At 51.0% G+C, this 24,872-nt stretch overlaps 3 protein-coding genes across 17 annotated transcripts in view; 2 read left to right on the top strand and 1 right to left on the bottom strand.

The window, feature by feature from the left end:
• The first annotated feature begins 5,081 nt into the window (after positions 1-5,081).
• Rtkn (rhotekin) lies at positions 5,082-19,657 on the top strand. 13 transcript variants are annotated; one of them, XM_023718416.1, is made up of 16 exons: positions 5,448-5,521; positions 5,615-5,723; positions 6,045-6,224; positions 6,371-6,810; positions 7,193-7,580; positions 13,091-13,290; positions 15,229-15,290; positions 15,388-15,441; positions 15,542-15,659; positions 15,874-16,083; positions 16,685-16,779; positions 16,882-16,988; positions 17,202-17,330; positions 18,033-18,201; positions 18,274-18,378; positions 18,961-19,657. In XM_023718416.1, the coding sequence occupies exons 5-16, from the start codon at positions 7,509-7,511 to the stop codon at positions 19,296-19,298; spliced, it is 1,659 nt and encodes a 552-aa protein (XP_023574184.1). In that variant the 5' UTR covers positions 5,448-5,521; positions 5,615-5,723; positions 6,045-6,224; positions 6,371-6,810; positions 7,193-7,508; the 3' UTR covers positions 19,299-19,657. The 13 variants fall into 13 exon arrangements, with proteins under 13 accessions (XP_004634170.1, XP_023574194.1, XP_023574184.1 ...); XM_023718417.1 differs by lacking the exon at positions 5,448-5,521 and having other exon boundaries at positions 5,535-5,723; positions 7,326-7,580; XM_023718420.1 differs by lacking the exons at positions 5,448-5,521; positions 5,615-5,723 and adding an exon at positions 5,752-5,967 and having other exon boundaries at positions 6,080-6,224.
• A 462-nt stretch (positions 19,658-20,119) lies between these two features.
• On the bottom strand, positions 20,120-24,008 carry Wdr54 (WD repeat domain 54). 2 transcript variants are annotated; one of them, XM_023718434.1, is made up of 10 exons: positions 23,932-24,008; positions 23,355-23,577; positions 23,170-23,232; positions 22,377-22,443; positions 22,230-22,283; positions 21,812-21,939; positions 20,893-20,993; positions 20,632-20,794; positions 20,383-20,457; positions 20,120-20,306 (listed from the first exon to the last, which is right to left on the bottom strand). In XM_023718434.1, the coding sequence occupies exons 2-10, from the start codon at positions 23,574-23,576 to the stop codon at positions 20,175-20,177; spliced, it is 1,005 nt and encodes a 334-aa protein (XP_023574202.1). In that variant the 5' UTR covers position 23,577; positions 23,932-24,008; the 3' UTR covers positions 20,120-20,174. The 2 variants fall into 2 exon arrangements, with proteins under 2 accessions (XP_023574202.1, XP_023574201.1); XM_023718433.1 differs by lacking the exon at positions 23,932-24,008 and adding an exon at positions 23,762-23,924.
• Positions 24,009-24,088: 80 nt separating this feature from the next.
• CUNH2orf81 (chromosome unknown C2orf81 homolog) overlaps positions 24,089-24,872 on the top strand; it is a 15,966-nt gene continuing 15,182 nt past the window's right edge. For both annotated transcript variants that reach the window (XM_023718455.1, XM_023718454.1), the window contains exon 1: positions 24,089-24,210. In XM_023718455.1, the coding sequence (XP_023574223.1) occupies positions 24,193-24,210 (18 nt within the window). In that variant the 5' untranslated portion in view covers positions 24,089-24,192. The remainder of the gene's footprint in view (positions 24,211-24,872) is intronic.

The following is a 24,872-nucleotide window of genomic DNA, read 5'->3' as shown; positions in this document are numbered from 1 at the left end:
TGAACCCATGATGTAGCCCAGGTTGGCGTTACAATGATCCTCCTGCCTCAGGCTCCCAAGTGCTAGAATTACAGGTGTGTGTCATCATGCCAGTGTATTATTGTTGTTGTTGAGTCAGACTCTCACTAAGTTGCCCAGCCTGAGCTTGAACTCATGATCCTCCTGCCTCGACCTCCCAGAGTACTAGGATTACAGGTATGTTCCCTCATACTCCACTGAGCTCAACCTCCTTACCAAGCATCCATTGTTTTACCATCTACCTGGGTCTGGGACAGGGAGCTTTCAAACCCAGAGTGACATGAGTCAGAGGCACAGGAGGAGAGGCAAAGGATGACTGAAGGCCTTTGGGGAGGATGTGCAGGAGCCTCCAGCACCTGCTTCCATCATCAGATTCAAATTGGGAAAAGAGGATTCCACTGCTTAAGAACAAACATTTCAAATGAGCTGTCTTAGTTTAGTAGGACGACTCATCTTAGTCAAGTATTTTCAAATCCACTTACTTCTTTTCTTCTTTCTTTCTTTCTTTCTTTCTTTCTTTCTTTCTTTCTTTCTTTCTTTCTTTCTTTCTTTTTGTTTTTGGTGTCAGGAATTGAACTCAGGTCCTTGTACTCAGCGAGGCAGGTGCTGTGCTGCTGAGCTATGTCCCCAGCCTTGACTTTTATCCCTTGCCCCCCCCCACAACTTTTTTTTTTTTAATTACCTCCGGAGCACTTGTCATATGTCTGACACTGAGGAGAAAATAGTGGACAAGACAGATTGTCCCTTCCTGGAAAGCTTATAGTTTAGAGGAATGACAATTGATACTTGAAGAAATTTTTAAAAAAACACTGTTTTCCCCTTTTTTTCCTCTTTACTCATCCTTTGAGATATATCTCAAATGCCATGAATTTTTAAAAATTTTGTTTTTATGTTTTTGGTTTTTTTGGTGGAACCGGGGATTGAACTCAGGCCCTTGCGCTTGCCAGGCAAGTGCTTATTCTACTGAGCTATCTCCCCAGCCCCTGTTCGCATGGTTTTGAGACAGTGTCTCACCACTTAGTTCAGGCTGGCCTTGAATGCACTGTGTAGTCTAGGCAAGCCCCATACTCGCGGCCATCCTCTTGCCTCAGCCTCCTACATGCTGAGAACACAGGCACTGCTGAGACAGAGTCCTGAGATCACAGGCTTGGCAAATGCCATAGATTTTATAAGACCTTTTGCTTTACCTTTCCTTCTGACTACAACTCCCTTCATATAAATTTTTGTATATGGAGGATGTTCACTCCTCATCCAGTCCCTCAGCTTCGGGTGAAAATATTTGGAACATCCTTTGGAAAACAACTTTGTCTTAGGTTTGTTTGTTTGTTTTTTGTTTTTTGTCACTGAGACACAATACCTGATACCCACAATTCCAAGGAGGAAAGGTTTATTTTGGCCCAGAGTTTGTAGAGATTTCAGTCTATAGTTGGCTGGCTCCAAGGCAGGTGGCAGAACGGAGGAGCTTAGCAGCAGAGAAAGAGCTCCTGGTGGGGCAGCAGAGAGCAGAGAAAGATTAAGAGAGGAAGGAGGACCTTCAGAAGGAAAGGAGAATGTTTTGTGGACCATTGTATCATGTGTGGTGGGGCAGTTTTTAAGTTAGTAGTTTTTCAAATAACTTTTTAAGACTATTTATTTATTTATTTATTTAGGTACAGGGTCTCACTATGCAGCTCAGACTCATAGTGCTCCTCCTGTCTTAGCCTCCACATCGCTGGGATTACAGGCATGTGCCACCACGCTCAGTTTCTGGGCTGGCACAGAAAGCCTGAGGTTCCAGGGCTGGCATGGTATGCAGTACTGGGCATCAAATCTGGGTCCTTGTGCTTGCCAGGCAGACACTTAGACCACTGAGCTATCTCCCCAGCCCTAAAATGAACATTTTTTTTGGCTTAAAAATTTTATTTTTAAAGTCTTTTTTTTTATTTGTGTGTGTGTGTGTGTGTGTGTGTGTGTGTGTGTGGCCAGCTCAGCCCATCAGGGGGTGGGGCTGGCTGGCATGTGGTGCTGGGGGATTGAACTGTGGTCCCTGTGCTTTGCCAAGCTTGTTCCAAGTAGGTGCTTTAGACCACTGAGCCATCTCACCAGCCCAAAAAATTTATTTTAATTGATATATAAAAACATAAAAAGTATACATGTCAATGGGATACAATGTGATGTTCAATACATACATATATCCCATACTGTTTAAACTGTTACACCTACTTCTCAAATATTGTTTCTTTAAATAGATATTTTAATACAGTGAGTATTATTTTCCAAATTACATTAGCAAATACAAGTGGAAACACTTTTTTAGAAAATTAAATAGCAGCCAATGGGGGGGAGATGTGGATGGGGACTGAAGCCTGGACCGCTTTAATGCTGAGCTACATCCCAACCCCTTTTATTTTTTATTTTAGACAGGGGCTTACTACATTGCCTATATAGGACTCAAACTTCCAATTCTCCTGCCTCAGCCTCCCTTGGTGCTATGATTATGGGCATGCACCACCGTGCCAGCCAACAGCAGCCAATTCTGGCAACTCAGCACATCGAGCTCCATCAGCTGTGTGACTGTGACCACAGAGGCCCTCAACCTGGGACACTGAGTCTTCCCCAGCAAAGCTGAAATACCTGCTGACCAAATGTCTATATGTCAAAGGACCTCTGTGGCTTACAAAAATTGTCACCCTGTATTGTGTCTTAAACATCACCTCAAAGTAAAACAGAAGTTTGTATAAGCTGTTTAGTACATTCAGGGTGCTCAACCTAAAATGAACATTTTTAAAATGGAAACAATTTGACCAAAAACCTGTCACAGAATTTTAAGATCCATTAAAACAAAATTAACATGAAACTTGTATCTCTTTTGGTCAACACAACTCTCTCTCTCTCTCTCTCTCTCTCTCTCTCTCTCTCTCTCTCTTTTTTGCAGTACTGGGGATTGAACTCAGGACCTTGTGCTTGCCAGGCAGACAATTTCAGTTTCCTATAACCTGTTTCTGGTGTTAACCCTGAAACTTGAATATAATTCTGATTGCTTTATATCTAAGAAGGGGAATCTGTTTTGCATAGTAAAAAGGTATAAGGTGAAGGGCTGGGTTGATGTGCCAGTTAATAGTTTCATGTCATGTAATTCATAATATAGGAGACCTACATGAAATCTATGTCATGTGATTCTACTGTAAATTTGTTAGTGTAGATTCTCAAACACTGTCCTGTGGGATCTTAAGTGTATAATGTTTAGGAAATACTGAAATACAACCAGGCTTTGGAAAAAAGAGAGAAAAGGGCCAGCCAAATAGCTCAGTGGGTTAAAGCACCTGCAAACAGGTACAGGGGCTGGGGTTCGATCCCCGGGCCTGCCATGTTGGCCCTATCCCTGGGGTGTGCTGAGATGGCAATTGAGACTGGGTGCAGTGGTGCATGCCTGTAATCCCAGCTCTTGGGAGGCTGTAAACAGGCGGATCACTATGAATCCTATCTAGTAGTAAGACCCTGAAAACCCTGTAGACTCTTCCCTAAAGTAAAAAAAAGAAAGAAAGAAAGAAAAAGGAAAAGAAAAAAGAGAGAGAGAAGAGGGAGGGAGCCTGACTCCTCCAGGCCACGCCCCCAGTGACTCCCCCCCTCCACTAGACTTCACCTCCCAACATCACACTTAGCTATAAATTCACCAGTGGATGACTCTTAGTATCACATCCACATAATCTGGTTTCCTCCTCCAAATCCCACCTATGAGCTCATACAAACCATAACAAACCTTTCCCTCCCCTCTCTCCCAGGTCACTGGGTTCCACTTGGTGCAAAGAGAACCCCTTCAGCTACAGTTCAGGTTTGGTTAATCCTCTGGCTGCAATGATTGGGTTGGGATGGATAAACGATCCCACATGGCTCACAATGGGTCCCAGACACGTTCCTGAGTCTCAAGAAACAGATGTTTTTCTTCTCAGCTGAGTTGAAGCCTAAGAAGATGGAGATTATTGAATTTGTGGCTGCAATTTTGCTATGCTGTGGGGAGTAAGGCCAGGTCAACATAGAGGAAAGAATATCCAAGTGGTGGAAATATTCTTTCAAAACTCAATGCTGGATCAAGCTATAACTAAAGCCTGAACCTTGAAAGTTTGACATTTTAGTTCATAGGCCAGGAAATTTCCACTTTTTCTAAAATAATTTTAGGTCTGCTTTTTCAGAAGAATACTGAGTAATTCACTAGCACAGCAACTCTGACTTGGACTCCCTAAAAGATAGAGGCTGGTATGTGTCTAGTTCCACCCTCATCTGCAATATGGGAACACTACTCTCTCTCTAGCTGTCCCCAGTAATTTGAGTCCTCTGGGAAATCCTTCCTGTGTGGTCCTCAAGCTAATATCCCAAGTGCCCTTTGGCCCCATAAAGCTCTTTGGGGGAAAGGAGGAAACCCTGTTTCTCCAGAAGTAGGAGTGGTAATCTTGTTTCAGTCACCCAGCAAAGCAGCCAAAAGATGGTCACCAGTGAAGAAAGGAAAGCCCTTGCTCTCTTAAGTCACTGAAGGTCTGGGTCCTACCAGCTGACACTACTGTCCCATCCAGGGACACAAAGCTGCTGTCTCTACAATTCCGTGTATGGTGCATTTGCCAGACATTTTGCCCTCATTCTCAGATGTGATCCTCAAAGCAATTTAAGGAATAGGAATAATTACAGCCCCCACTGAACAGATGAAAGGTGGAGTTGAGCAAGTTCATCACTGAGATGGGTAGAGTGGCCATCAGCTACCTGGGGCCAGCCAGGAAACGTAAGACTTCCATTTCACAAAAAAAAGAAAAAATTCAGTGACTAGGCCAAGACCGCAATCAGTCACGGAAGGATCTAGGGATTCGAGATACACGTTAGAGGTCATCTGTGGTGGACAGCTAGCTGCATGGTAGGAAATTAAAGCGGTCGCTTGGAGGCTGCCCGGGTGCGGGTGCGATTGGGGCTGTTGAGGCCCAGCTAGAGAGGGCGTGGATAGTCACGGCCCACGTGACCAAGGGGATTTTCCGACCTAGGGACTCTGGCTTGACAAGTGGGGGTGGTGGGAGGGGCGGGGCTCTCTGTGCCCGCCCACGTCCAGGTGAGGCTCCCCAACCGGCCGGAAGGGAGAACGCGCCCACGCAGTGCGAGGGGAGTGTAACGTGCTCTTGGCTCTGGGGCTGTCGTGCCAGGCTTTCTCAGCGTCCGGGTCCTTCCCGGCTGGGCGAGCTGGCCGGGACGTCGGCGGGGCTGGAAGAGCAGGGTGCCGCGCCCTGCCCAGGCCAGGTGTTCTCCCCGGGGGCGGAGTTTGGGATCCAGGCAGCTGGAGGCGCTAGGAGTAGTAGGAGGTGGAGGGAGAAGTGGACCAGAGACAGAGCCCGGGACTTGGGGAGCGCACGGGCGGGCAGAGGCCCGGGCCGCCAACATGTTCGCCCGAAACCACCGAAGCCGGGTCACCGTGGCCAGGGGCTCAGCCCTGGAGATGGAGTTCAAGCGCGGCCGCTTCCGACTTAGCGTTTTCAGTGACACGCCCGAGGTGAGCACGCGTCCCCACCCTGCCTTGCTCGGCCTCTCCGGGCTGCCGCCGCCGTGCGGGTGCAAACCGGCGGGGAGCTGTTGACCGAAATAGTAAGGTGTGGACCGCCCGCGCACCCGAACTGCACCTTCCCCGGCCTGGTTGTCAGGATTCGCCTCCGCCTGGAAAAACTCCTGCTTGGCCTCGATTTGAGGAGCTGCAGGTTTGATTCCCCAAATGTGCCTGGACACAGCCCCTCTGGGCATCCCCTGGGCAGGCAGCGGTGGGCAGCCGGGCGAGCTCCAAACGCTCGGGCACCGGCTGGGTCCCGGCTGCCAGCCTCGAACCCCTTCCCCGTCCCATGTCCCACGTGCCTTCCCAGCTTTATGGGCCAACCTCTGCAGTCCCTCTGGACTCTTATCTGCCACTGCGCCCAAGCCCTCGGCATCCCCTCTGTGCTTCCAAAGGTGGGTGTATGAAGGGTTTCTTTTAACCCTTTTAGTCCCTACACCCAAACTTTCCGCCTCCTTTCCTGGGGTTTAAGAGGAATCTGTGTCTAAGGTGGGAGTTTCCTCCGAGTCCTCCAGTGTACATCTCTCACGCCCCGGGGAGGCACCCAAGCCCGACCTACAACCCCCAAAGAGGCTGCAGAAGGATTGGAGGGGTAAGGCTGAGCCAGGACAGAGAGGGTGCACAGCACCACAGTGACACTCCTGTCCCCAAGGTCAGCCACACACTTGCCCAGGGAGAATCCAGTTCCAAGCTGTCCTCCTCTCCCGGGCCCGTAAAGGGTTAAGTGAGGTGGGCCTCTCCCAGCCCCTCACCCTCCCGGCCAGGATTCCAGGCCTGGCTTCTGCCCTTTCCCTCCAGGCTGCCCAGAACAAAGGCCCTTTCACACCCGTGCCCCATGTCGCGTGTCCCAGGCCTTCCCTGAGTCAGAAGCTAGTGGACTAGGGGGGAGCGATTTTGTCGCCGCACCCCTACCAACTCGGCCTGAAAACCCCGCGTGGGACAGGCGTGGAGGAGTAAGGAGCAAGGCCAGGAACAGGAGGAGGGGCCTGTGAATCCCGCCGCCCCTGGGATCTGCCAGGCCTTTGGGAGCCGGGGCGGAGCCGCAGGGCCGGGCCGCTGCGGCTGAGCTGAGAGTGACTCCGTGGGCCCGGGGTGGAGGGGGGCCACGCTGCAGCTGGTTGGGACTCGGGGCTGGTTTCCTGTCTGGAAGGGAAGGGGCCTTCAGAGGGGAGTGGGGGCAGCAGCAACAGGCACACTCCAGCCACTCTCCCTCTCCTCCCTTCTGCTGGAAAAGCGAGGTAATTGTGAGCCCGGGTGGGGCTGGCTGGCTGGGCCCCGAATTGGAAAGGGTAGCCCTGGGGCTGGGCCACGTTGCCAACTCACCCCTTTATCCCATTCCCTGCGTTCATCTCCCTTCAAGTCCCCACCTCTGTTGCTCTTCTTGCAAACTTTGTCAAACTGAGCCAGACCTCTGTTCCAAGAGAGTGCCAACCTCCGGACAAACCCCAGGACACCAAGAAACCCGCTAGAGGCAGAGGCGTGCCCTCCCTGCCCCCTTCCAGCTGTGCCTGCCCCTCACTGCCCTCTCCTTACACAGATTCTCTGTCTGCCTGGCCAGGGATGTGGGCGGGAGCTGGGGAGGGGCCCGAGTAGGAATGAAAGAGCCTTTTTCTTCCACAGCTGGGAGAACAGCTGCCACCAAAGCAAGACTGGACACTCTGTGCCCATAGTGCCCTCTGCAGCTGGCCTCCCCTCCCAGACCCCTGCTCTTCCCCACCTCACTGTCCTTTCCTCCCCTCCTGGCTCCCATCAGGGCTTTGGATCGGCAGCTAGAGGGTCTAATCAAAGTGAAGAGGGAAAGGGGCAGCCTCTTCCATCTGCCCCAGAGCTGGCCACCTCTCCTGGAGGAGAGCAGTGGGAGGAGTAACTGTGGGACAACGTGGTACCACCTGCCCCCCAGGGGTTGCCAAGGGAAAGGGCTCTGGGGGGCACAGAGATGCAGGACAGATTGCACATCCTGGAGGACCTGAATATGCTCTACATTCGGCAGATGGCACTCAGCCTGGAGGTAATGCCCCTATCCCTGGATTATGCAGTCCTCCACTTGCACCCCAACCTGTATTGGCTTTCCCTATACCAGCTGGGGCTGGAGGAAGGGTGGGGTTTGCTTAAAGTGGGGAGAGCGACAGCTGATTTGGAGGGCAGTGTATGGACCTCGGCCCAGTTCTGCTCATCAGGACATTATGTTGACAGCAGTGTTTTCACACCTATTTTTGGAAGCTCAGTGGGTGGGTGTGGATGTCTTCTGGGGATAAGGGCTCCTTCTAGGGAAGCTGTGGACAGAAGCGTCCAGTGTGAGAGGTTTTACAAAGGATAAGAAGACATAGGAGATGCTGGGCAAGGAGTAAAGCTCCTGTTGGCTTCAGAGATGCTGAGGAACTGTTTATTGTATATTGTTTTAAAATGTATTCTTTTTTATTTTTTTGAGACAGGGTCTTACTAAGTTATCTAGGCTGTTCTTGAACTTGTGAACTTCCTGTCTCAGCATCCCAAGTAACTGGGATTACAGGTATGCGCCAGCATGCCTAAGCATTTATTTATTCTTAAACACAATTATTGAGCACGTGTTATGTGCCAAGTTCCTATCTAGACTATGAGATACCTAGGTGAATAAGACAGGAAAGGTCTATTCTAGAGGGAGAACAGATTCTAAAGTGAGAACAGATAATAAGCACACAAATACATAAATAATAGAGTGAAAATATGATGAAAATTGGGAATTTCAACAAAATTAGATGGGGGAGGGGCATAAGTGTGGTGTTCTGGGAGGATTTGTGGGTGTGAAGATGGGAAGAAGGCTTTCTAGAGGAAGGCATGGCAAGGGCCAAGGGCCTCTGATGAGGGAAATATTTGTGGGAAAGAGACAGTGGAATACAGCTCAAATATAGTAGTTAAAGCTGAGCTGATGGGCTGGGAAGCTCATGTAAGGCCTTGAAGACTATGGTAAATTATTTAGATTGCAGTCTGTATGACACTGGTCCAGGGAAGGGTTTAAGCAGAGGAACAACTGCATCTAAAGTTTTAAAATGATAGTTGCTGTAAGAATAAACCCGGGGAGCTAGGTATATAGCTCAATGGCATAGTGTGTGCCTGGCAAGCACAAGGTCGTAAATTCTATGCCTGGTTAAAAAAAAAAAAAAAAAAAAAAGAATAAACTCAGGTTGGAGTGGGAGGTTTGACAGGGACAAGAAAAGTAGCAGAAGACCACAGTTGGGGGGGTCATGTTGCAATCCTGGAATGTACCTGGGGGTATAGATGAGTGTTGACAGACTGGCCCCATGGGTGACAGAAAACACTAGAATGATTCTCAGGCGTGTGGATAAGCAACTGGTTGGTTAGCACGTTACTGAGATAGGGAGATGGAGGAAGCTGTGGAAGTGACTGCCTGGACCAGGCCAGGAGCTGCTGCTAATGAAGGTCGGAAGCAGGAGCGTGAAGAGTCTCCATCTGGCATAGCCATTTATTGCCCATTTGCTGTTTGCCCAGGTGTCCCAGACCACAGTGGACATTTCCAGCCAGTCGTAGCGCTCTTCACCAGTGAGCCCAGATATCAGCACAGCCTTGCTATAAAGTGTAGTTTATGTCCTTCCTATGGTGAGCAGGAGTCCTGGTCTGGGTTCTGCTGCCTCAGGAGGGGACACTTTAAGGTGCCCCCCCAGACCATTATCCTGTGTCAGCACATGAGATAAAACCTATTTGTTATCTGCCATCCCCTGCACTTTATTACTAGTTACATCTGGTCATTTCCATGGTAGTCTTGGTTAATTAAAATGAAATAAAATAAAGCATTTTTTTTCTTAGTTGCTATAGCCACATTTCAAGTGAGGTGGCTACTGAACATTTCCATCTCTGAAGTAGATTTTATTGGACAGAGTTGGTTTAGGTATATAAAGATTTGTATTCTGCCCAACAGTGTAATTTCTCTGCATGGGAATCCTGACCAAGATTTGGGGACATAGGAGGGGTTTGGTTTTCACTTTGGTCAACTCTGCTATCAACCGTAGGCTGAAAGTGGTATAATTTTGTCTTCACCAAGTTCAGGGAGTCCTCAGAAGAAGGGCCCCCTGGTGTTTCTGGGAATGGCAAGAAAGGTAGTTTTGGAAGAATAAATGTGGACTCTCTAGGGGATGTGATTTAAACTGCAAGTAAAGGGGAGAACAGTGAGAGGAAGCTTCTTTTTAAATATGTGCTAGGCTGCGGCAGAGGTTAGACTTTCACACCTTCATCTTCCAGTAATGCTAAGGAAGGAAGTGAAATGCTCCCAGGTTCACAGACTAAGGCCCCAGAGGTTGAATGTTCACAGCTTGTCAAGTCCCTAACCTAGAATTTGAATTTAGCCCTAGGGAGATTCTGAAAAGGGAGCAGAAGAAGGTGCTGAGAAGCAGAGCCAGAATTCAGGGACAGAGAGAAGTGGGAGGAGTGCAAGAGGCCTTCCGCTGAGGGCCTGAGTGTGCTCAGGCTTCTGCATCCTTTTTTCAGTCCCTGGGGACCTGACCCAGGTTCCGTTGACACTCAACTCTGCACTGCTTCCCAGGAGTCTGGGGGAATTGTTGTGTGTGGGGGTGGGGTGGAGCAAGAAGGGATCAATCCGTGGTCTGGGAACTGGGTGAAAACTAGGGTCCAGAGCCTTAGCCATGCCCCCAGATGCTCTATGCAGAAGGGCGGTAGCTGGTTTTCTTGGGCACCCTTGGTTATGGGCCTTGGGAGAGTAGACCCGGGGCTGGAGGGTGGTGGTCAAACAGGAGAGAGGTACCAGGCCCCCAGCTGGACTCAGTCCTTTCCAGGGCCCCAGTTCAACTTTATACAGCCCCTGCCCCACACCCCTGGGAAGGTCACCTTCAACCACAATGTGGGAGGGGCCTCCTGTGTTCTGCAGGGCCCAGAGCCCATTCCAGGGAAGTACAGGTACTGCGGGGGTCCTGTGCTGCAACCTGCGTGGCTGGGATGCCCAGAGTGCCAGTCTTAGCTCTGTAGAACTCCGGGAGGCCCCTGTGCCCCAGGGCGCTCTCGCGGCAATTGAGATCTGATGTCACCGGCGCCCTGAGCACTGCTGGCAGCGGCGGCACGCGCGCGAGGCGGCGGCTGCTGTATGATGCTTCCCCGCGGCCCTCGGCTCAGCCGGCTCCGGGCTAGTGCTGCTCCCTGGACCCCCGGCGCCACTGCGGGCGCCCACACACGCAATGGACAGGGCTAGGGAAGGATCCGTGAGTGCTGGGGACTGGGGCAACGGAAGGTAGCCCGAAAGGAGCTTGAGTGTGCCCATGGGTCCTCTCATTCGGGTGTTTGTGGCAGAAGCTGGATATAGTGTGGGGTAGGGGTTGCCAAGCAGCAAAATTTAACAGAGACAAACGACCTCGATGCGGACAGAAGAAGCTAGGTTGGGGGGAAATCTATGTAATCTGAGAGGGCTTCCTGGTGGAAGGGGCTGGGTTGGCCGGTTTTATAAGAGAAATGAGTGCTTGCTTAATGCTGGGTTAAGTGTGGTGAAGGTCTGGTCTAGCACAGTGACCCAAGAAAAAAAATTGATAATGAAGAGTGAATGTGTAGACAGGTTGGACAATATTTTTTTTTTTTTTTTTTTTAATATAGCCTTGCTATGTAGCTCAGGCTGCCCTTTAACTCAGAATGCTTTTCTTCCCACAACCTCTCAAATTCTGGGATCACAGGTCTGTGCCTAGCTGGAGAAGGGATCTGGACAAGGGAATGCAGGGTGTTCAAGTCTTGTCTCTTTGAAGGTTGGAGCCACCAGGGACAAAAGCAAAGGCATAAGATGTGGAGCAGAACTGGGGTGAGGGAGAAGATAGGCTGGGGGGGGGGTTCATATTCATTCCACTCTTCCAATGGCATGCCTCCACTTGCCTGGTTTCCTGAGCCCTTTTGAATTATGGGTTAATCTCCCACCTCCTCTCTGAAGTCTCCTGTGATTGTCTCAACCAGGAGCAAAAAGGATCTCTTTCCTGTGGTGTGCTTATGCCATGACATGGCATTTACGGAGCAGCCATTATTGCCTGCATCTCTCATCTCCCAGCTGGATTTCAAATCTAGAGCCATGGAAGGCACAGAAGCCCCTGCACTCACGGGAGGAGCACTGGTGCCACCAACGTGGCATTGTGATTAAACTACCCCTCCCTATTACTCACACATATAGTACTGTGCGCTGGCATTGTGTTGAGTCCTTGTCTCACAGTCCTAGGATATGGGATGATTTTTATCCCCATTTCTATTTGGGAAACTGAGGTTCAGGAGGCTGAGTAAATTATCCAATGCCCAGTGCTTTTTAAGCACCAGAACCACTTTTTAATTTTTTGGTGGTATCAGGGATTGAACTCAGTACCTTGCACTTGCCAGGCAAGCACTTACTCCACTGAGCTATCTCCCATCCCCAGAACCACTTTTTAAATGAAAGTTCCTGGTGATTCTTCTAGTGCCTCCCCCCTGGCCTGTAGGCACGGCCTGTTGTAGACCATTTGCATGCACCCCCATTCCTTGAGTTTGACCTCACACCCAAACGCAGAGTGTCAGATGGTATTGGGTCCCCTAATTTGGGGTGTGTATGGGGTTTTGTGTGACAAGGGTAGGTAAACTCTTAGTGAAGGAAAAGAACCTAAAATTCACAGATCCTGTAAATCTGTATTCCATCCCTAACTTCCAATGGAAGACCCAGGTCCCTAATATTTTATGCATGAATATGCATATATGTATATGCAAATGTATACATATAAGTATGTATACCTCATGCACAAATGGTAACGTGTATAATGTTCTGCCATCTTTTCTCACATATTTTCTGGAAATTGCCTCAGCATTGCCTCTTCATGTGTATCTAGCTCACTCTTTAGTGTCTATACAACATTACAGGGGGCCTGCCCATTAGCTCAGTTAAGTGTGTGCTTATGCAAATGCAGTCAGGGGCAGGATACTTTGGCTGGATCCCGAGCTCATCAGGCCTTACCAGACCCACCCTTAAGGCAGCCTGAGCCAGAAAAAAAAAAAAAAAAAAAAAATATATATATATATATATAGATAGATAGATAGATATAATTACATGCTATAGATGTGCTATAATTTATTTAACCAATGCCCTATTGAAGGACTTCTCATTTTAATTTTAGTATTTAAAACAATGTTGCATGAGTATTTTTGTACAAATGGCTTTGCCTACTGTATGTGTTCACTCTATCTGCACGATACGCTTGTGGAAATTGGATACTTAGATAAAAAGATATGTGAACTTGTAGTTTTCCAAGATTTTTCTAAATGTGTTCAAGAGGCAGAATGAATTTGAACTCTCAACCATCAAATGCATGGGAGCATCTGGATTCTAAAAGCTTCCTTGATTATTCCTAAGCAACTGAAGTTGAGGCCCAGTGTTTGCTGCTGAGTTGCCTGAAACATTAGTTTCTTACCATTTTTCCCTGGGGTACAGCACAGTTGAGGACTTGGTGGGAGGTGGGGCTGTGCTTCAGCCTGTTCTCTGACTGACATTTCCTTTTTCACCTTTCCCCTGACCCTGGCTAGGACACCGAGTTGCAAAGGAAGCTGGATCATGAGATCCGGATGAGGGAAGGGGCCTGCAAACTGCTGGCAGCCTGCTCCCAGCGAGAACAGGCTCTGGAGGCCACCAAGAGCCTGCTGGTGTGCAACAGCAGAATCCTTAGCTACATGGGCGAACTACAGCGGCGCAAGGAGGCCCAGGTGCTGGAGAAGACAGGACGGCGGTGAGCATGGAGAGGCAGGCATCAGGGGGAGCAGGAGGCTGGAAGAGTGGTGGCCTACAGCACGTGCACATGTGGAATGTGACTGCGCTGCAGAAAACCTGCAGGAGGTTTCCTGAAGGCGTGTGTGTGTGTGTGTGTGTGTGTGTGTGTGTGTGTGTTTGCGGGGGGCTTGGTGTTTTACACTGCAGTGTACTGCCCAAAGTAGCTAGGGCTGTACTCAGTAAGTCAGCATGTCTGGAGGAAGTAGACAATCTGAGGAAGGAGTGCAGTAGAACTTCTCTGCCAACACCTGCTTGTGATCTGAAAAATTTGGCTGGTTTCTAGAAAATGAATGAGCTCAAAGCCAGTTCATCAAATGTCAATTTCCTACAAATTCCCAGTAGTTTCTTGTAATGAGGATTCACCATCAAAGGTAGGAGCTGAGAAGAAATGTAATAAAAAACCACTTTAAGAAAGCCTGCCCATTCATAGAAGCTAGTGTGTGTATTCTAAGAGGGCGTGGCCTCTGTGTGCAAAACATAACAACATTAGACTACACTGACACTAGACTGCTGACCTGCTAGATCTGATGTCAGGTGGCTCAAGTGATATGCTATGGTCAGGCTGAAATGCTGGAGGAAATATTTGGCAAGATGATCTTTCTGAGAATTGGCCAATTTTGATAAATTAGTCCTTTGGAGGACTGGCTCTAGCAAAGGGGCCTGCTTGTCTCACCAAAGCAGAGTGGGAAGGTGGTCCTAATATGGTGCCCATTCCAGCCAAAAGGTGACACAGGGAAGGTTGTCAGCTCACCCACGAAGCCAACAGAACTAGAAAACTCACCCTGCTGCTGCCCCATGCCACTAGAGGAAGGGCAAGCAGGTAAGGGGACACTTTGTCTGTCTGTGTGCATGGCCATCAACAGCCAGCCCTAAGTCAGCACACAGCATGACCCAAAGTACACCGGAGTCCGCTGTAGATAAACATGTTGCCATTAGTTCTCTATCATTTAGCGGAAGAGCCTGCTGAGTCAATTATATTATTGCTGTTATAAGTAAGTACAGAAAAACTGGCTGGCACTTTAGCAGAAAGACACTTGCTCAGTGAATCTCATTGATGGCTGGGGAGATGCTTTGGGCGACCCTGAAGTGGGGAATGTGGAGCCCTGGGAAGGTGTGCAGCTACCTGGCTAACAAAGCAAAGCAGGACTGGCCAGATAGCTGGAATAAAGCGCCTGCTTAGGCAGAGCACAGCAGCAGGTTTGATCCTGGGCATGCTGTGCTGGCTTCACCACTGGGGCTCAATGAGACAGCGATTGAGATTGGGTGTGGTGGTGCATGCCTGTAATCCCAATTCTTGGGAGGCTGAACACAGGCAGATCACTACAAGTCCAGTCTACGTAGTGAGATCCTGTAGACCCTGTAATAAATTAAAAAAAAAAAAAAAAAAAAAGGAAAGCAAAGCAGGAGGGGGATGGTAGAGGTATCAGTGGTGAGTAGAACACAGATCTATAATTGTGTTTCTTCCTTTCATCAAACACTGGTCAAATTATCCTCTGAATAATGCAGGGCCCTCTTGCATCAAAGTGACAAGATGGTAGAAAGGAGTGATCTCTTTGTTACTGCAAAGAAAAGCCTGCAGACACCTCCAAGTCTAGGGTCTAATGGAGAAAAGCCTTTGAAAGGGGATAGGGTCTATCTGTGGGCACTCAAGGCCCCATTTGTCCCCTGCAGGGTCTAGAGAGATGGTTAGGGAGGGTGCTTGGAGTGGGAGGAGCCATGAGATTGGGTGTCCCTAAGCCCAGCAAAGCCTGGGTTCAGTTAATAACTCTCATGTCCCTAAGCCTAGGACCTGGGGGCTGGGCCCCAGGGGTCTGGGGGCTCCTAGAGCCCTTGAGAAACTAGAGTAAGGGGGAAGAGCATCGAGAAGCCAGGCCAGGACGTTGTGATCTACCCACAGGCCTTCCGACAGCGGGCTGCCTTCTGAGCGCTCCCCCTGCCGCGGCCGGGTCTGCATCTCCGGTAAGAAGCACAGCTGTCCCAGCTGCTGGCACCCCTCTCCCAGCCACACCTTCTCCTGCCCCATCTCAACATCTGTTCCTACCCTACTGCTCCTTAGACCTCCGGATCCCACTCATGTGGAAAGACACAGAATATTTCAAGAACAAAGGTGGTAAGTTTCACATTCTGGGACGAATTCAGGGGCTTACCCCTGAGGCTGGGAGCTCTTGTGAGACTTATTTATTTAAGACAATTTTGCTCTCTGTCCCCAGACCTACACCGCTGGGCTGTGTTTCTACTGTTGCAGCTAGGGGAACAGATTGAGGACACAGAGATGATCCTGGTGGACAGGACCCTCACAGACATCTCCTTTCAGCACAGTGTGCTCTTGTGTGTACCCCCATCCCAGCCCCCAAGGGCTCCCTTCTTTCTCCTGTCTGCTGCAGTCTGAGGCAGTTCTATGGGCGGAGAATGCAGAGGAGGAGGAGGGAGAAGAGGAGGAGAGGCAGAGCTGCCCCCTAGACTTCCTTGTGAGCTGTCTTGTAATTGTACCCCCATCTCAGCCTCGTGGTGATCACTTTCTCTTCCTTCCACACCCCTATAGCACCGAGGCAGGGCCAGATTTTGAATTGCGACTGGAGCTGTATGGGGCCAGTGTAGATGAAGAGGGGGCCCTGGCTGGCGCCCCCAAGAGACTTGCCACCAAACTCAGCAGCTCCCTGGGCCGCTCCTCAGGGAAGCGCGTCCGAGCGTCGCTGGACAGCGCTGGGGGCTCAGGGAGCAGTCCCATCCTGCTCCCCACCCCGGCTGTGGGGTAAGATCCTGCGCTCCTCCCTGCCTCAGCTGCCGTGTCCTGCACACAGTGACCTTTGAACCGTGCTGAGCAGGGGAGAGCTGACTGCACAGATGCTGGGATGTAAAGATGGCTGGATGCGAGTGTGCCGGACGCATTCCAGCCTGTGCCTCGAGCGGGGCCTGAGCTACTTCACAAGACCATGGAAAGGCAGGCAGAGTTAGGCACTGGGGTCTTAACTTCTTAGCAGTCAGCCAACATACCCTGTGGATGGTACTAGAACAGAGCCTCCTATTGGAACAGGGTACCTTGGCCCCGGAGATACTTCATGGAATCACTGGGACTCTGAGGAGCCATAAATTAGGGACAAGGTTCTTAACCTAGGTCTCAAGGTGCCTCCTTACCTGTTAACTGGAGAATACTACAACCTCACAGGGCAGCCAGGGAACACAGGATGGTAACATGTATAAAGTGTAGGTCAGTAAACTGTTCATTCCTAACCCCTGGTGGTGAGACAACCTGTTAGAGAGGGCCGCCTAACAGTGTGGCCGACCTGCTCAGCCTTACAGTCCCCACTAATGCACCTACCTCCCTGGCCTGATGCCCCTCCTCTCTTCTCCAGGGGTCCTCGTTACCACCTCTTAGCTCATACCACACTCACCCTGGCAGCAGTGCAAGATGGGTTCCGCACACATGACCTCACCCTCACCAGTCATGGTATGTGTGTGTGCGTGTGTGTACATGTGTGTGTGTGTGACACTGGTGATGGTAACGGGCTGTGGGGTTCCCCAACTCACCTTGCACTTTCTCATCCCCTAGAGGAGAACCCTGCCTGGCTGCCCCTTTATGGTAGCGTGTGTTGCCGCCTGGCAGCTCAGCCTCTCTGCATGACTCAGCCCACTGCCAGTGGTGCCCTCAGGGTGCAGGTGAGGAGGCCCTAATGAGTAGGACAGGGAGGAGCAGGACCACCTAGGACCACCAGGACTACTGGGAAATGAAGACTTGGGTGGAGGAGGGCATAGCAAGATGAAGGACAGACAGGAGGGTGGGTGAAAGGGGCAGGTTGTCAAGGGAGCCTGGGAGGAACAGTGCTGGGGAGGTGGGTGACTCTCCCAGGAAACACCGAGTCCTTTCCACAGCAAGCTGGGCAGCTACAGAATGGGGCACGATTGCATGGAGTCCTGAAAGGCACAAACCTCCTCTGTTACCGGCGACCGGAGGACGCAGACACTGGAGAAGAGCCGCTATTAACTATTGCCATCAACAAGGTGATGGGCCCCTGGGGGATGAGGTCACCAGGTAGCTGGCCCCAGGAGGGTAGGCAGACACCAGAGACAGGGAGGAGGCAGCCTTCTGCCCCTAACAGTATCACACAGTGCTTCAGGGCCTGTGGTGCAGTCATTCTCCACACCACAGCATCACTGAAAATACCCTCTGGCCCTGCAAGTCCAAGAGGGTTTCAGTGTCAGTTTAATGCTTTTCTTCCTCTTTCCTGCATCCAGACTCGACTTCGTGTCTACCTCACATGTCCCATTTTTCTTTCCCAAGGTCCAGTTGTCCTTTTATGCTCTTTGTTGGCGCTCCTGCTTGCTTGTTTTGGGATGCTGAGGATCAGCTCCAGGGCCCTGTGCATGTTAGGCAAGCACTGTACCTCCAAGCTATAACCCAGTCCCCTGCTCACTTCTTGGAGGTGTGGAGGGGCCCCAGGCCTTGGTGCTCTTGCCCACTGTGCCTTTCCTGCCCAGTCCAGCTGCTTTTTCCTGCCTCAGTCTGCTCCTCCTTCCCCGACTGAGCAGAGACAGTCTTATCCACAGCACTTTCTTCCCACTGTATTCAGTAGGAAGTAAATGAGGGCTCTGCAGGCCCCACTGAACTTCCTCCTGAGGTGGGGTGACTCGGGCTGCCTGATACCACTACTAAGGGCCATGACCAAGGTGGTGGTGGGAGCAGCCCTCTTCTGTCTTTTGCAGGAGACTCGGGTCCGGGCAGGGGAGCTGGACCAGGCCCCAGGGCGGCCCTGCACCCTCAGCATCAGTAACCAGTACGGGGGTGATGAGGTGACACACACCCTTCAGACAGACAGCCGGGAAGCCCTGCAGAGCTGGAGGGAGGCTCTGTGGCAGCTCTTCTTTGACATGAGTAAGAGAGAAGGGGCTTGGTGAGAAGCAGGAGAGGATGCCTGGCCCAAACCTATAAGTGCTCTTCTCGTAGGCCAGTGGAAGCAGTGCTGTGATGAAGTCATGAAAATCGAAACTCCTGCTCCCCGGAAACCGCCCCAAGCCATGGCCAAGCAGGGGTCATTGTACCATGAGATGGGTGAGTGAGAGAAAATACACTTGGGAGCTTCATAGGAAGAGGGGTTCTGGGTTTCAAGGGAACCCAGATACTGGAAACAGAGGAAGCACACTTTGTGCTATGATAGATTTCTGGGGACCCATCCAGTCCTGCTGTAGGCCCTTGTCCTCTCTAATTCTTTTTAGAATTATCTGCACCAAAATTCAAAACAAAATTTCAAAAGCAAAACAAAACAAGAAAAATATTTATTTCATGGGCTTCTATCCTAATTTTTCTTTTCTGTTTTCCTTTCTGCATGCGGATTCCTGTCTCTTCCTCTGGCCTCTCACTTGGCTGGCACTGCTTTCGTTTTTCTTTTCTTGATTTCTTTACCTCCTTCTGCTCCCCTCTCCCTTCCCACCCATGGCTGCATCCCACAGACTTATCAGAGCCCATGGCCCCCGGTGGCCCTGGTGAGGGGCTGCTCCTGCAGGACAACGCAATCTCGGCTGAGATCCGGGCTTTGCTTTCCTATTACAGTGACAGGTGACAGTCAGGGCTGGGTAGGCCTGGGGCCTGGGCTCTGACCAGCCCCCTCCCCACAACCCCTTCCTGATGCCACAGCTATTGAGCCGCTGGATGACATCGCAGCAGTGACAGACATCCTGGCTCAGCGAGAGGGCACAAGGCTGGAGACATCCCCACCCTGGCTAGCCATGTTTACAGATCAGCCTGCCCTGCCTAGCTCCTGCTTGCCTGCCTCAGTGGCCCCAGCCCCTGCCTGGACCCAGCCCCTCCCTTGGGGGCGACCCCGAACCTTTTCCCTGGATGCTCTCCCTCCAGACCACTCCTCCTCGGGGGCTTCTTGCTCAGTTGCCCCTCTTCCCTCACAGCGACCCCCAAGTTCTAGAGGCCTTTGCAGCAAAGGCCCTCTCCGTACTTGGCTCCAATCGCCAGTGTGAGGGACAAAGACACTGGCAACAGGATCTGGCCAGAAAAGGGAAGGACCCACGTGCAATTGGGCTCTGGACGCGGTGCTATCTGAAGCAACTCTGGCTAGCTTAGCCTCCTCTTCCTCTCTGCATTGGGAGTAGGCTGGGAGGGGGAACAGGAGGTCTTCTGAAGTTGTGAATGCCATGGTACTGAGTGGTTCAGTCCCAGAGCTGGCTGGGACCACCTAAGCCCTTCCTGGGAGAAAACTGGAATAACCCTTCCCTACCTCCCTGCACTAACCAGCTTTGAAGATGGCACTGAAGAGCCCTGGGAGGGGGCACACTTCCCTTGTCACTCCTACATCAACCATTAAAGTTATTTAATAGCAGCTTTCTTCTGGTTTTTTTTTCTTTTTCTTCCCAGCACTGGGTATTGAACCCAGTGCATCATGCTTGGTAGGCAAGTGCTTTACCCCTAAGCTACATCCCCAGCCCCTAACCCCCTTTTTGGATACCAGGGATCAAATTCAGGACCCTGTACTTGCCAGGCAGGCACTTTTGCTACTGAGATATCTCCCCAGCACCACCTCCCCTCTTTTAAACGCTTTTAAACTTTTGAGATGGGGTCTCACTGAGTTACCCAGACAGGCTTCAAAGCTGAAGTCATCCTGCCTCCACCTCCTGGATAGCTGGGACTACAGATGTGAGCTGCTGTGTCTGGCTCTCACTTGGTTCTGCAGTACAGGTTGCCTTTCTCTATATGGTCTGGACCTGTCCTGCCCCTCCTCCCTGAAACTTATTTCACCACTGTTGGGAAGTATGACTGTGATATTGAGTAATCAGACAAGGACTGGGTGGAGGGGATACTTTATAAATACCACAGGGAGAGGAAGGGCTGCTCTTTGCTCACATGCTGCCGAATCTCAGGATCTCAGTGACGTCATACCCTGTCACAGCAAAGGAGCTGCCTGAGGGATCACAGAACCGAGCACCACACACCTGGGTGTCAGATACACACTCACCATGACAGTGTTCAACCTGGGGGAGAAGAGGGCCAGTCAGGGCATGCTGCCCCTCGCTTGGGACCCAGCTCCATCCTCCCCACGATACACACCTCAATGCACCCACTCTCTAAGCTTCTGCTCAGCTTCCAGATATGCACAAAGGTGTCTTCAGCTGCAGTGAGTAGCTATAAAAAACAAAAACATGAAGAGTGAGAGTCACAATGCCCTGATAGGACAGATGTAGGTTAGAATGCCCAGTCCTGGTGCCCCAGGGAGGAGGATATACCGGGGAGCCTATAGCATTCCTCTCAACATCCTAGCACCAGGAAGCAAGGTACGCCAGGTTGCAGGAGACTGACCTTGCCAACCTCAGGAGCTAGGTCCAGGGCACAGATGGCCCGGGCGTGGGCATTGATCTGGACGTTCAGAGTTCCTGTGGTGGCCTCATAGAGATGCACTTGTCCATTCCCATAGCCTGCTGCTATGATCCCCTGCCATAGCTGCACAGAGGTGCATGGGACTCTGCAAGAGTGACATTTACCTCTGATTCTTCTAGACCCAAGGCTATGCTCCACCTTGAAGCTACCTCAGAGAGGCCACAACCCCTTTGCCTCACCTACCCAAATCCTGGAATGTGGGTCAGTAATGTGAACTCAGGTCCTGACCTCCAGACACACAATGAGCCGGAATCATCTGCTGTCACCATGTCAGCCACACCATCCTGAGGGGAAAGACAGGATCAGCTCTTCCCCTTTCTCCCTGTTGTGGTTCTGAGCACAGGGCAGGAGATAAAGGAGGTCATATTTGCATCTTGCCCTAAACCCAGAGAGGCAAAGATGCAGGGCCCTCATTGGCTGGATTACCAGACTTTCCCATGGTTCCCTTAAGAAGCATGGGCTGGGCTGGTGAGATGGCTCAGTGGTCTAAAGCACTTACTTAGAACAAGCTTAGCAAAGCACAGGGACCGCGGTTCAATCCCCCAGCACCACATGCCAGCCAGCCCCGCCCCCCCACATAAATAAATAAAATTTAAAAAAAAAAAAAAAGCATGGGCTGGGGCTGGCTAGATAGCTCAGCAGACTAAAGCGCCTGCTTAGGTAAACTTAAGCAAGCCAAGGGACTGTGGCTTGATACCCCAGCACCACATGCCGTGCCAGCCCTGCCTACAAGGCACATGCCTGTAATCCCAGCCCTGGGGAGGTGGAAAACAGGAGGATTACTGGGAGGAGGAGGGTGGAGGAAGATAAGGAGAAGGAAGAAGAGGAGGAGGAGGAGGAGGAGAAGCAGCAGCAGCACAGACTGCTTTCCTTGCACTGCCTTACATAGTCCAATAATCAACCACACTCCCTGCCCCCATCTTGTATAATCTTATTGGGTGGATGAAGCTGATGCCACAGGGCCCAGACTTTTTGGAGGTCTTACAATGACCTTAGAAGTTCACAATCAAGACTGGACTCTGGGCCTTCTGATTCCCAATACCAGGCAGCCAAAGTAGCCCAGGGGCTCTTCTCTGTGCTAGGATAAGGCAAGCACACTTACCTGTCCTTGTGCATGCTCAGTGGCAAGATCTGTGACTGGTGTGTGGTGTCCTCCCAGCTCCTCACTCAGAACAATGTTGGGACCCTTGGCTGGGATGTCGAACACCAGCACTCGGCCTGTGCAGGTTCCTGCAGCCAGAACCAGTGGCCCACTAGTGGCTTCATGCCCTTCTGGGCTTCAGTACTCCCTCCACCCCAGAAACTTTAATAACAAACCCCTGCTGCAACAGTCCCACCCCTTCACTCATTACCCTCATCCTATCCCACCCTACCTCTCTGCCTCTTCTATATGTTTTTGGAGTCTCAGATGCCCCTTTGCTCCCACCCTTCATAGTTTCCTCAGGCCTTCAGCATCCTCCTAGCTGAATCCCACACCCCACACCCCATATCCCTTAATGCCCTGTCCTCAGTCCACTCACCTACACAGATGAAGTGGCCACTGGAAGCAATTCCTCGGGCAAACACAGCCTGCACTGAGTATGACAAGGGAAAACTGTCAGATATAGCACTTCTCCCAGCCCTAGGAGGTACTCCCTACCCATATGTCCATTCAGTCCTGCAGGTACCTGAGGAGGTATCTCCAGAGTCCAGTGCATGCCAATAGACCATGACAGAGCCATCAGACTCATACATCTGGAAGACAGGAGCAAGGATGAGGCATGATCTGGTTGCCCTTGTTGAGCTGTGTGCACAGTACTTTACATACCCATGTTAGCCTTAACCCATGTAATACTCAAAACCACACCTGGAGGTTGCACTGTCCCCTGCCCCTAAGTCCTGGGAACTGAGCCCACACTTGGTGTAGGCTGGACTCTACCATTGAGTTACTTCCCCAGCCCTTTTTATTTTGAGACAGGGTCTTGCTAAGTTGTTTATGCTGGCCTGGAACTTGCAATCCACTGCTTTGGCCTCTTAAGTAATTGTTTTTTTCTTTTTTTTTTTTTCGGAAACGGGGATTGAAGTCAGACACTTGGGCTTGCCAGGCAAGCGCTTATTCTACTGAGCCATCTCCCCGGCCCCAGTAATTGGGTTTTATGGGAAAAAAAAAGTAATTGGGTTTACAGGTGAATGGCACCATACCCAGCTATAGGCATTGTTTTTATTCTATTTCTTCAGATGAGGATGCTGAGGCTCTGCCCAAGATCATACAGCCATTTTTTCTTTCTTTTCTTAAGATCTTAGAGCTATTAAAGGGGTGGACGTTGGAGATGACACTTGAGAACTGGAGAAGATGGAAGGAAGATGAAGAATGGAGAGTATGCTATGCATGACAAAAGGTTGAAAATATTTACAACCACATGGGAAAGGATTTGGGGACCTTGGGAAGATTAGTGGGGGATGTGAGCAGGGTCTTCTTACCTGTATGCCTCTGTGTGAAGTGAGAACCAGCAGTACTCGGAAGGGGAGGACACACCAGTGCACCTGGAAGGAGGTGGGTCAGGGGGAGGGCAGAAAATCAGAGGTCAGGAGAGCCACTTCCTTGAGATTGGAAAGGGCAGGGGGAGGCAGAGTTCAACAACACTCCTCTCAGCTCCCCGGCTCACCTGAGTGATAAGTGGGGGGCTCACTCCTGCGCCCTCTTTAACGTGCAGCTGGCGCTGGGCCAAGGGCATACCGTCAGGGGCAGCACTGAGAACCTGGGCGCTTGGTCCATGAACTACTCCAAAAAGCGTGAGGTTGCGGGCGGGCAGCTGTAGCACGCTGAGATTGTTACACAGGGCGGCTGCAGAGCCTTGAAGGGGGATAGAGCGCTCCCGGCGGAACATCCTGTGGGTGAGACGGTCGAATCACCGCGCGCGGGGAAAAAGATCACAGTGGTGGGCAAGGAGGGAGACCTGAGACCTCAGACCAGGTGATGAGAAGGGATGTCCTGAGGACAGTGACAGGGAAGGGTCGCGGGGGAAGAGAAGGATCTCGTGAAGCACAGAAAAGAGTCCCAGGGCTGAGTCACCGGGCGACGATGGTGAAGTCCCTGAGGAAGAATGGTGATGGCATAGGACCGGGTGGTTCCCATGGTCCGGTCCAAAAGGCAGGACGTGGCTCTCAAGCACTTCGCCCATCAGCTCCCTGAAAGCCCGCGGTTGGGTCTAAATTCACACCCGCTGCCCCACATCCCCTTGCCTGATCCCAGGATCCTAGAGTTCCACCGAATCCGCCGCCACCATAGAGACGACGCACACACGCACGCTACTGGGCGGGGCGAGCGGCGGGGTCCGCGAGCGTGCAGCGCGTGGCCCGGTTGCCGCGGTAACTGGGGAGGGAGGAGCTACCGCGCGACTCGCAGTTGCCGAGGCGACCGTTAAGCGACTCCAGCGGAAACCTCTGCTGTCACTTAGCGCCCAAGCGACAGCTGAAACTCGCGTCAGAGCTCCCGCGGCAGCAATGGCACAGGAAACCCCGGTGAGCTTGCGCTCTGCTAAGAGTGTGCCAGAAGGGTCGGTGTCGCGAACTGTGGGTATAGGGCGTTCAGGATGACTCAAGCCTTGTCAGTGCTTGGACAGAAATCCTACGTCTGCACGCTGCCCATTCCCGCGCTTTGTCACACTCGGGCCCTGAAAGAATCAGTTAATGTAGTGAATTTGGAAACTGTAATATACGTGATAAGTTTCTTGCAAGTGGATAAACCAGAATTAATAGATTTAGGGAGAGGTGTTGATCCATAAATTTGCAGAATTTCTCTGGAGGAAAAAAAATGGATTGACAACGCCGAGGGTGCACCTGAAAGTCTTATTTGTTTAAATGGCAAGACATTTTAGAATGAAACAGATTTGAAAGGCCTTTGTGTAAAAAGATTAGGTCAGGCCACGTCTAGGCATGGTTAGGGTCCAGGTCAGAGGAGAGGCTGGGGGAACAGGTCTAAGGAACCAACTCATCCTGGTTAGCTGCCCTGAGCCCACCAAATCAGGACAGGGCTGTGGGCCCCAACCTGGGCTTGCCACGGGGCTGTTCTCACCAGTAGAAAGGACGAAATAAGGCATATGGGATTTTGAGTTCAATGTGAGGATTGGGAAACACCAAATTTGAGGAGAAAATGAATTTTAAGTGGTTTTTTTTTTTTTTTT

This window comes from Octodon degus, unplaced genomic scaffold, assembly GCF_000260255.1.
Source record: "Octodon degus isolate 3935 unplaced genomic scaffold, OctDeg1.0 scaffold00058, whole genome shotgun sequence".
NCBI classification, from domain to species: Eukaryota; Metazoa; Chordata; class Mammalia; order Rodentia; family Octodontidae; genus Octodon; species Octodon degus.
Note: the sequence above shows the minus strand (reverse complement) of the source record. Positions and strands in the feature narration are given on the sequence as shown.

What these genes read in the sequence shown, in the direction of transcription:
- Rtkn (XM_004634113.2), top strand. Translation starts at nt 5,411, where the DNA reads ATGTTCGCCCGAAACCACCGAAGCCGGGTCACCGTGGCCAGGGGCTCA. An exon ending in GCAGCTCTTCTTTGACATGA is followed by an intron (nt 18,202 to 18,273) that starts GTAAGAGAGAAG and finishes CTCTTCTCGTAG; the next exon opens with GCCAGTGGAAGCAGTGCTGT. An exon ending in GTCATTGTACCATGAGATGG is followed by an intron (nt 18,379 to 18,960) that starts GTGAGTGAGAGA and finishes CTGATGCCACAG; the next exon opens with CTATTGAGCCGCTGGATGAC.
- Wdr54 (XM_023718433.1), bottom strand. Translation starts at nt 23,805, where the DNA reads ATGCCATCACCATTCTTCCTCAGGGACTTCACCATCGTCGCCCG. An exon ending in CTCTGGAGATACCTCCTCAG is followed by an intron (nt 22,284 to 22,376) that starts GTACCTGCAGGA and finishes TGTCATACTCAG; the next exon opens with TGCAGGCTGTGTTTGCCCGA. An exon ending in TAGCTCCTGAGGTTGGCAAG is followed by an intron (nt 20,458 to 20,631) that starts GTCAGTCTCCTG and finishes TGTTTTTTATAG; the next exon opens with CTACTCACTGCAGCTGAAGA.